The sequence below is a fragment of the Pundamilia nyererei genome, unplaced genomic scaffold (genome assembly GCF_000239375.1).
Source record: "Pundamilia nyererei isolate P.nyererei 1_Seehausen unplaced genomic scaffold, PunNye1.0 scaffold00372, whole genome shotgun sequence".
Lineage (NCBI taxonomy): Eukaryota > Metazoa > Chordata > Actinopteri > Cichliformes > Cichlidae > Pundamilia > Pundamilia nyererei.
Window position 1 is genome coordinate 1 of NW_005187773.1, and position 11,131 is coordinate 11,131.

The 11,131-nt window shown below is 40.5% G+C and overlaps 1 protein-coding gene across 1 annotated transcript in view; it reads left to right on the forward strand.

Annotated features, from left to right (window-relative positions):
* Positions 1 to 4,022: 4,022 nt before the first annotated feature.
* The window catches only part of LOC102210707 (signal transducer and activator of transcription 5B-like), a 46,930-nt gene continuing 39,821 nt past the window's right edge, over positions 4,023 to 11,131 (forward strand). The window contains exons 1-3 of the mRNA XM_005752680.2: positions 4,023 to 4,202; positions 10,043 to 10,177; positions 10,437 to 10,593. Coding sequence (XP_005752737.1) covers positions 10,050 to 10,177; positions 10,437 to 10,593 — 285 coding nt within the window. The 5' untranslated portion in view covers positions 4,023 to 4,202; positions 10,043 to 10,049. The remainder of the gene's footprint in view (positions 4,203 to 10,042; positions 10,178 to 10,436; positions 10,594 to 11,131) is intronic.

The window sequence follows — 11,131 nt, forward strand, 5'->3', positions numbered from 1 at the left end:
GATGAAATTTAAACTTTTTAAAATTATGCAAACTTGCAGAATATTTTTAAGGTTACCTGCTATAAAAAGCCAGGACTGGAAAATCTCTTTCATGTTTTTCTGTTTTATCCTCAGTTACTTTCACACAAAGGCATGTGCTGTGATGCTCACACCTCTGATGAAGTCTCACAGTGTCAGTACTGATAAATGATCAGAACTATAATATTTCTGACTGTCTGAAGCTAAATCAAATCAAATCGGGACCTCGTGAATTGGAATCAAATGGATTATAGAAATCAGTGACGATACCCAGCCCTAGTGAGCAGCCTAGGCCCGGCAGAAGTGGAGGTAGCTGTGGGTAATAGTAAAGATGAAAAGAACTATTGATAACTTTTTGTTAAGGCCTGATCCGTCTGAAGTTCATAGCCACCTCTGACACGGAGCCATCAATCTCTGAGCGTTGAAAAAGCACAGTGTATCCAGAAAAGACATTACAGTATATGCTGCGATAAATGCACTGCCCAAGTGTCCCCTCTAACACTGCCTTTCAGCAGCAGGCAGCAGCAAACAGGTCGTCAGAGGCCAATGTGATGATTAAGTTTGACATTGTCTACAATATTGCCAAAGAGTGCCAACGCTCTTTAAGCACAAGCACTTTTTCAGTAACTTATCTTTCTTGTAGAAATGTGCTCCAAACAAAGAACTTTGTGTTGACAAGATTGTTAGTTAACCATTTACAAATTAATAGTGTCTGTATGGACAGCAATTTCCCCCCAAAAAGTGCACATGTAAAACTGTGGTTTTAAGCAATGTGGTTGAAAAATTTGGGTGTGCCTAACTGGTGCTGGTGTGTCTCAGAAAAAAAGAAAGACGCACCAGTGCAACCACAGCAAAAGGTTAGTCTAGAGCCCTGGTGTGGCAGATAAGTTAGACAGGAATTACAGGACTCTTTGCTTTCTGAGAACTGCAGTTTGCTCCACCTTCTGAAATGATGAAATAAGCCGTCTATCAGGTGACACAGTTGTCTGTGGGCACTGAGAACTGGCTAACATCTGCTAAATGAATTTAGAATATAACACTCATGGGGAGTGTAATAGTCTAGCTTAGTTATAGCACAGAGGCTAACAGTAGCCTGGCTAACAATAGGCAGATTTCCACACATAGTCAGACCCTCTCTGCACGCTCACTTTGAGACAGCAAAATTTACCTGAAGAATTCTAGAAAACAAAAGCACAGCACAGGGTTGAGACAGCTTTGTTAAGAATAAACTTATATGGAGGACGGGGCTATGGCCCCCCACACCCTCTAGCAGATCATTACATGAAGGAACCTTTTAAAAACAAGCGCGTCCATGTTCACAGGTGTACACACGGGTGATCACACCCACAAACTACACCCTTTCTGGCTCCTACCTCAAAGCACACCGTGTTCTGTTGATCTTATGTGCTGCACAATAATGTTTAACATTTAGTATTTACTGTCATATTCCCATAGATCATTGTGATGTTGTTTATTCTATTACTCTTGTTCTCTTCTGCTTGTTTTCTTTTTTCTTTCTCAGCAGGTGATTGATATATGCATTTTTTTTCTTTTTTTTCTTCTGCTCATTCTGTTGGTTTTTGTCTTTTGCCCTTCTCCCCCGTCCCTCTTCTCAGCTGTTTCTCTTTCCCTCTTTCTTTCCCCCAGTCAAGTCTGTCCCGTATTCAGTAAGTGAAAATAAAATAAACAATAAAAGGTGAATCAAATGGACCATTACGGCAAGGCTGGGATGGTCAATTTGGTAAAGTAAATCCGTTGGGCATCTTTCTTTGCCTTTAGACAACAATTCTGATGCAAAAGAGCCAAACAGGACAGGCCAAAAAAAAAAAAAGAATAAACTTATAAAAGTTTAATAACTAGATTTACTCATCACTTCTACAAAAATCCATACATTCTGGTCTATATTTACACACATGTATTGCTTAATCTGTGTAGCGGACCACCAGGGGACTCCACTCACACCCAGCGAGAAGGGAAATGGGAAGAATGATGTTTCTGGGTTCTAAGGGATGTTTTGCCTCCTTGTGAAATCAGTTTAGTAAGCTGAGAATAAAGTTGGAGAGAAATGTGACGAGCTCTTGCGTCGTCCTTACATACCTCCACACCTGGATATTAGGGATGCAAAAAAAGAGTAGTTCTGAATATCTCTAAAGATTTGTTAGCTTAACAACCTTGAATGTTTGTTCCTGCTTGCTTTGATTTGACCTTCCGCTGTTGTGTGGAGAGTGCGCAATAGTTAGCAATAGAAGAGTCATTGTTTGGAAGTACTTGCTTCTCATTGGGTGAACACAGAGATAGAGCTGATCTTAATTTCTTTCATTCAAATACAAGCAATGAGAAAGAATGTTAAACAATCGTTTTTATATCCAAACACGTGCCTTAGTTGACTTTTTTGAGTGCAGGCCGGTCAGCCTTTAATCATCCCATTCTTCATCCATTATTTGTCTCGACTCAGCCAATGTGGTTGTGTTGGTCGCTCTGGCACAAACAGCACACACAAACTGGTCCCACAAGTGTCCATGCAGCGCTCAGCATAGCGGTCTCTACATCTGTACTCCTTGACCCTGTGATCCAACTGCTGTAGGCAGAATCTGGACTCAGTGCTGAACATAACATCCCTCCACTTTTTCAGCTTCCAGTGGCATGTTGCTGACACCAGTGCAAACAGGCCTGAGTAGGAAGGGCAGTCATGGCAGGCCTCCTGGCAGCCCTGTGAGGCCAAAGATTGGCTCCGTGTAGTCTGTTCTGGATTGTCTGACTGTGGGCCATATTGTCCTGCAATCCTTGACTGCAAATCTGTAGAAGACTGCCTACAGGTCCCAAGTACTGACACAGGGAGGAAATTATCTTCTTGGGACGCAAACGTCACGGCCTGTCCCTGACATCTCCCATTGGAACTTGACCTTTAATTTGTAGATGGTACTAGGGCTCACTCCAAATAATGCAGCAACTTATTTGTTGGAAGAAAATATTGAAGTTGCCGTGTGGCATTCGCCCTATCCACATCAGTCAAACGTGGCAGACACCACCTGACCGCTGTAGCAGGGTCCATGCTCATAGATCCTGACAGTCAGGCACCTGATTGTCAGCCCATGAGGTACTAGAAGCTCAAAACATGAGCCAAAAATGTGCTGTTTTGTAGTGGCAGAGAAGAGCTGGCAATTTTTTATGGGACCAACCCACAAATGTGTCCCTGTTAATAAAATAAACAGGCTTTCCAACAGTGTAAGATTTAATGCCAAGAAGCATCGTTACAGCAAAGACATAATTGGTCAAACACACTTATTTTTACATGTCAAAATGACGCCAGGAAGAGGACGTTCAGTACTAAAGGTCACGGAGTAAAAATAAACATCACAATTAGGTATTTACATAATCTGCCATTAATCAAATAACAGCATGAAAGGTAATAATTTCAGACTCTACATGGCCACATAAAAGCCCGAGCAGCGGTGGAAAACATTTCTTTTGAACATTTATACACGTAACCAGGTGCCTCAGCTTACTGGCTAACAAGGATTGTTTATGTTCTGTATATCATGTCCCAGTCTCGGTAATGGAACTAATAGACTAACTGCAGCTTTCTTATAAGAGGTATTTATGTACAATTAGCTCACCTTGAATTGTAGGTGAAATAAATAAAGGTGAATATTAACGCACATTCACACCACTGCCCCAAAGTGCCGCCTTCCTCTTTTCCGTTTACAGATTTAATCCTTAAAACCATTTTTAAGGCTCGCGCAGCCGTGTTTGTACCTAACCGCGTGCGGGATGCAGGTGGGACTGTTCTTGGAAATGGCAGGAGTTGGCAAATATGTTTGAAGTTAGCGTAAATACAACCGGAAATGATGAATGTTGTAGCTGTATTTAGGCTTAAAACAAATTGTTTAATTCATGATAAACTACAGCAGGAAATACAATGAAATCTGAAATTTTTATTAGACTTATTACTATGGACTTTCTTATTTTGAAATACGACACCGGAAGTTGTTTTAAATGCGTATTCGTTTATTATACGGGTCAACAACTGCTGCTTTACCAGAAAGCAGAAGGTGATAAAGTAACGTAATTTGGCGATGTGACATGTATGTCAGCCAACCTGCGTACGGTTGAAAAGTTTTCAGTGTGTGTTGTCCGCTGTTTTAAATGGTGCTGCGGTAAGGAGTGCTGCAGTCTTGTAAAAGGTGAGTTATAGTCGGAGCAGTTAACTACTTGTAGCGCATGAGAGCGAAGTTTTGGTGGAGCTGCAAGCTTCCTTACTTTGCTAGCTAGTAGCTTACCTTTTCTAGCCTGCTAAAGTAATAGAGCGTTGGCCACACCGAAATAACGAAGCCAACGTAAACTCAACACCTTTTCATTCACTATAGTCGCATCTGTTCAGCAACACTCGCGCCATATTTACGGTTTCAGGCTTCAGCGAGCCGCTTTGAATGTACACTTAAGTTAGCAAGCTAAGCTATCTGTTAAACTTCCCTGTTCCGCTCGCTAGTCAAGTGCCAAGGATGTAAACATATGGCTCTGTCGATACCACCGCTGTTCTCCGCTCAGTTTGACTCTTGTTTTTATTTTTTAAACACACGCTTTGGTTCATTATCTTGTCGTCCACGTCACATTGGTTGGTAATACAAGGCAATGCCTCAGTGATAAATTAGTCATATGTTTCTTAGAAAGTTCCAGTCAGACTGATTTGGGGGTGTGAGCTCATATTGTTTACATCAAAGATGTTTTTCTTTTTTAATGTTGTCATTTTCTTTGAGGAAAATTGGAATCGTAGTTTTTACTTATTTTTCGGGAATGCATGCCCCAGAGTTGTTAACAGCTCATCTGCAAAGCTCATAAAAACTGTCTGATTAGCAGTTTCATGGTCAGATAAGGCCTGTTCCTTTGTTGTGCCAAAAACTGATTTCCAACGTTTTTTTTTCCATGTGTGATGTCTTTACTTATGTTGGTAAGTAGACTTAAGTAAACAGGATTTACAAAGTAGTTATATATAAAATTGAAAAATTACCTGTTCTTTAAGTGTTTTTGTGTATTATTTCACCCATATTATACATTTGGCCATCTAAAATATCTTTAGAGAAGTATTGTTATATTTGTTGCAATTTCTGACAGACCAATGACTTGGAAAAAGTCATTTTTAATGTCAATGAGACTTTTATTTTTTTAACTGAGTAAATAAAGGATGTATAAAAGCCAGTCTGCCAAAAACTGATTGTGCCTACTTCATATCATTCATGAGGGATACATTTGACACATATTTCATATGTTGTAGGCCAACGGGAATCATTTTTTGGCAGTAGATCACTTTTTGACACAACACCTTCATTTGGTCGCTATATAAGGTAACCCATATCTGGAGTTGAATGCACTTTTGAACTTGCTTTTCGTATCTTTACATTGGTACTTTTAATTTGAAGTCCAAACATTTGTCAGTGCAAGTGAAGGAGCCCATCATTAGGGAGAATGAAGAACAGATAAACCTATGAGAAAGGCAGATAAAACTTTAAGAGTGGCCAAATCAGCGATCTGGTAAATTCTTAAAAAAAAATAAATGCATTTGGCACCTCAGCGAATGGCCTGGAAGGCCTGTGTGGAAAATTATCATGTATTTTTTTATTTTATTTTTTTTATACATTAAAAAAAAAAAAAAATCATCATTTCCGTCACACTTAAAGGTCCCTTTTTACTCCTGAGATGGGAAGATCTAAGATTAATTTTGGTTTAAACATTATTTATTTTCTGTCAGAGGTTGAACATGAACATACATAAATCAACAGTAATGTATTACTACTGTATTTTAAATAAATAACAGCGGTGTATGTATAATAAACAAAATTATTTATTGTGATTAGGCAAAAGTTTCATGTGTTTCAGAAGAACACCAATGAACCGGAAAACGGAGTATTTTGGTCTGTTCCAATAAAATAAAGTAGCTATTAAACAAAAAATCTGATAGTGTATTGTTTTTGGTGTAAAAACGGCTAGTTTGAAGTTGCTGGGGAACAATTCCACAAATAGATAAAGGAGGAAAAAGAACATATTTTGTCTCCTCAGTAGAAGATCAATAACTCTTTAAACATAAACAAAACAGACACTCCAGTTAGGGCTGGGCCATATTATACCGTTCACGGTAATACCGGTATAATGTTAAGCAACAATAGGAAAATGAAATATCGCGATAGAATATGAGTAAAACGCGCATGCGCAGTGCCTTTGTTTTCATGCACATGGCCGATTGTTGAGTGAAACAGATGAACCAGAATTGGTTTGTAAAAATGGTGCAACTTCAGTGATGTGGAACTGGTTTGGTGTTTGTCCGTCAGATACACAACAAAGCACATTTTTTTGCAGAACATGCAAGCGGCCGTCGTTATTGTCGTATTTGTCGGACTAAGATGCTCTTAAATCTGGGAGTAATCTGGGTCCTAAACTCCGTATGCTTCAGGTCAAACGAACACTGCAGCATCACTGAGAGTTAAAAACTGTCTCAATTCTTTCATCTTTAATAAAACGATCAGCATTGCTGCTTTACCAGGTGAAACTATGAAGTTTAACTTCCAGGCATCCATGAAAACAAAATTTATTACATTTAACGGAGTTAGAAGTTCCCGTGCACCTTATGGTCCGAAAAATACGTACTGCACACTGCAGTTTAATGTTGCAAAGCACCTCTTTTTAACTTCAGTGGATATTATACATGGTTATGCTCAGGATATGTCAGCCCATTTCTACTGGAAATGCCTTTTGGTTAAACTTTCAGCAAGGAATTTGCATTTGCACTGTTACATTTTTATAAAGCTTTAATGTACATAAAAACCAGCTTCTTGTTTAAGTGAAAATAAATGGAAGGTTGTCTTTTTGCGCTAGTAATGTTGTGGAGTTGTATTTTGTCTCGCATCAATTATATCGTCAGTTATATCATTATCGCAAATTTTCAAATATATATCATGATAAATATTTTTGGCCATATCGCCCTGCTCTAACTCCAGTTATTCTCCAAGGGGAACAGAGAGAACATAAAGTGTGGTTAATGACGTGGGCAGTGAGACTCTCATATGGATCCAATGTTGTAGTGAAAACAGCTGTTCAGCAGCGTCTCTAGCCTCCACGTGTGTGGGGAAAAGCCCAGTGAGAGAAATGTTAATGATCACAGAGCTACGCAGGTCAGTTACTTTAATGAGCTGCATAAAGCCGATGTTTGCCATTCTTGTCTTATAACGGCGTTACCTGGCTTTGGGGAAACAAACTTCAGTCCTAACATACCACTGTGTAGCAGCCCAAACATTAGGAACATTAGCTGCCGGTTGCTCCTCCTCCACTCTCACAGGGCTCCAATTCTACTTCAAACACATGAATGATTTGTGCAGCACTATTGTCGTTGGGCTTTCATGTTGTCTGTCAAAATAGGGATGGGATGGGCTCTATTGACTATATATATTGACCATGTTTTCTGAATAATTATTTGGTTTTATCACCCAGGTCTAGACACTGGCATGAATGTGAATACAGAACATTTACAACAAGGTGCAAACCACTGGTTACACTCAAGAACAGGAAGGGTGGATGCTACTAGATTACTTGTATAATGCAAATGGATAAGCATAGCAAAGCATACCACAACAGCAACGTAAGAGTGTCTAAGAAATGTGATATTCTCCCATGGCCAAGTCAGCCACCTGATCTCAACCCAGTAGCGCATACTTTTCAGTTACTGTGGTCCAAAGTGAGGGCAGAGAGACCTACAGACAAGCACAGACTGGAAGTGGCTGCAGGCCTGACAGAGCATCTCAGAGACTAAGCACTTGATGTCCATGGGGCTTAGGGTAGTCACTGACTGCTTGTTCACCCAAGTAATGAACCTCATCTTCAGTATTAGCGTGCTTGTTTGTCAAAGCGTTTTACTTTTAATCCTCTGGAAGTTGGAACTCTTATAAAAATACTTTTGTCAAACCCCCTTGAGTGACTCAAGTGCAGTCTTTCAGTCTGCACTTGAGTCACGTCATAATTGTTTGATTTAAAGTCCACTGCTACAGTGTACAGAGGCAAAATAACATGGAATGTATTATTGTCCAACTTATGGACTTAACTCATATTATTTGTAGGATATATTTTTTGCATTTCATTGTGTGAAAATCAGTAACGTATCTGTCATATGGCATCAGCTGATATTGTTTGCCTAGTGTTGCTCGCCCGGTCCTCTTCTGTCATTATTGTGTGAATGCCGTGATCACCAGTTTTGCTTCCCGGGCTGAGCCATGTTTTAGCTCAGTGAGATGAGCACCTATTCTCAGAGTGGGAGGCCGGGGTTCAAATCCCGCTTATGGCAACATTTTTTTCAGTTAATAGTTCAACCTTTTCAGATCTTTTCAACGAGAATGTCAGCTTCTTCACCACTTTTCAGCATAATTTTCAGTGCTTTCACCTCTTTTCAGCACAAATTCCAGATTATTCAGCTAATATCAGCACAAACGTCAGATTCTTTACCTCTTTTCAGTTTCTTCAGCTCTTTTCAGAAGTTTGATTTCCTTGAGCTCTTTACAGCCGAAAGTTTAAATGTTCAATTCTTTTCAGCACAAATTTCAGTCACTTCTTCTCTTTTCAGCAGTTTTCAGCTTCTTCACCTCTATTCAGCATAAAGTTCAACAACTTCACCTCTTTTCAGCAGAAATCTCAGCCTCTTCTTCTCTTTTCAGTATAATTTTCAGGTTCTTCATCTCATTTTTTGCTGAACATTCTGCTTCTTCACCTCTTCTGAGCACCATTTAGCTTCTTCCGCACAGTGCACATTTTTTCTCTCATCATATCTTTGTTTGAGACTAGAACTGGTTTGGCTCAATGGGTTGAGCAGCCGCCGTGAGATTTGGTGGCAAAGGTTCGAATCCTACATGTGACATTTGCTGCACATCTTCCCTGCTTGCATGTACTCTGCTTTATTGACGCTGCTTGGTGTACCCTTTCAAAGACAGCCATTTTCAGCAAAGACTTCAGCTTCTACACAGTGTTTTTTCAGCAGGTTCTCCTTCTGCTGTTTTCAGATTCCACTACATGGCATTCACACAGCAGTTTTCGCAGGAAATGCAACTTTTTCTAGTTCTTTGTTCTTCTACCATATTCTAGTTGTTCCAACCTTTGCTGGTTAACTCCTCCCTCAGTTTTCAGCCGATTTTCACCATTCAAACTTTAAACTGTTCTGCTCCTTCTGCTAATGCCTGCTATATCTTTTGGTGCTCATAACTTTTATACTTTTTGAGATATTAAGCTTTTTATGCCATTTTTTGGCCCATTTTGCTGAATGGGACCACATTATCAGTTAACACTTCAACTGTTTAAACTCTTTTCCACACATTTTTCAGCTTTTTCACCTCTTTTTAGCAACATTTTCAAAAGTTCCAGCTTCTTCAACTGTTCTCAGCACAAACTTCAGGTTCTTTACCTCTTTTCACCAAAAAAATTCTGCTGGTTCACCTCTTTTCAGAACAATTTTTAGCTTTTTTTCACCTCTTTTTAGCACAATATTTAGTCTCTTCTGCTCTTTTCAACACAATTTTCAGGTTCCTTATCTCCTTATCTTTTTGCTGAACATTCAGCATTTTCACCTCTTTTCAGCATAATTTAGCTTCTTCTGCACAGTGCACATTTTTTTTCTCTCATCATGTCTTTGGTTGAGACCAGAACTGGTTTGGCGCAGTCGGATGCGCAGCTGCCGTGAGATCTGGTAGCAAGGGTTCGAGTCCTACATGTGACAGATGCTGCACATCTTCCCTGCTTGCATGTAATCTGCTTTCTTGACACTCTTCATTGTACCCTTTCACATACAGCCATCTTCAGCAAGCATTTCTGCTTCTACACCTCTTTTCAGCAGATAATTCTGCTTTTCAGCTGTTTTCAGCAGATTCCACTACACGGCATTCACACTGCATTTTCGCTGGAAATGCAACTTTTTCTAGTTGCTAATTGCTGTTCTTTTCACTCTGTCTAATCTGCTGACCTGGCCTTTTTTCCTCCTGTGTTCCTGGATTCACAGGATAACCATGGCAATGTGGATCCAGGCCCAGCAGCTGCAGGGTGATGCCTTGCACCAGATGCAGGCCTTGTACGGCCAGCACTTCCCCATTGAGGTGCGGCACTACCTGGCCCAGTGGATTGAAAGCCAACTCTGGTATGCAGAATTACACCAGTCTCTTTCCAGTCCTGCCCAACTTTATTTAGATGGCACATTTAAAACGGCAATATTAACCAACGTCATGTACATAAAATAGGGTCACACACACGATACTCAGTAAATAAATAAATAAAAACTAACTGTAATCAGTGTTTCTGTGTGTGTTTATATAACAAACCAGACCTGGATCAGTGAGTAGTGTTGGTGAAGGCTGTGCATTCTATTAACAGTTTAAAAACAATGGTACCGTTCACAGGGACTCAGTGGAGTTGGATAACCCAGCAGAGGAAACCAAAGCCAAGCGTCTGTTGGATAATCTGGTGGCCGAGCTCCAAAAGAAAGCCCAGGTCCAGGGAGGAGAGGACGGCTTTCTGCTCAAGATCAAGCTAGGTCACTATGCTAGCCAGCTAAAGGTACGTGTTGGCTACAAGAAAAATGATGGTGTGTTACTACTGGAACCTTTGTCCCAACATTTCCCTCATATATTTTGTGTAAACTTGTGCTGATGTTGTCTAGTTTTTATACAAGCACATCTCCACAGCTCGGATCTAGACCCTGGGTCGTGTTTATTAAACTTCAGTCTTTTCTAATACGGCTGAGGAGAAGCCCTCAGATTTTCTTGTCTACATGTGTGTTTGGGTTGCAGAACATTTAGCTTCTTTCCTGTCGGTTTGTCTTTTTTCATTAATGTTAATCTAATGTTCTGATGTGTGCCGGGTGGCGGCCAGGAGCGGAGGCCCTGGCGGACTGACCCCCGGCTGCCAAGACTGGCAATAGGGACATGGAATGTCACCTCTCTGGTGGGGAAGGAGCCTGAGTTAGTGCGTGAGGTTGAGAGGTACCGGCTAGATATAGTCGGGCTCACCTCTACGCATGGCTTCGGCTCTAGAACCAGTCTCCTGGAGAGGGGCTGGACTCTGTCTCAGTCTGGAGTTGCCCCTGGTGAGAGGC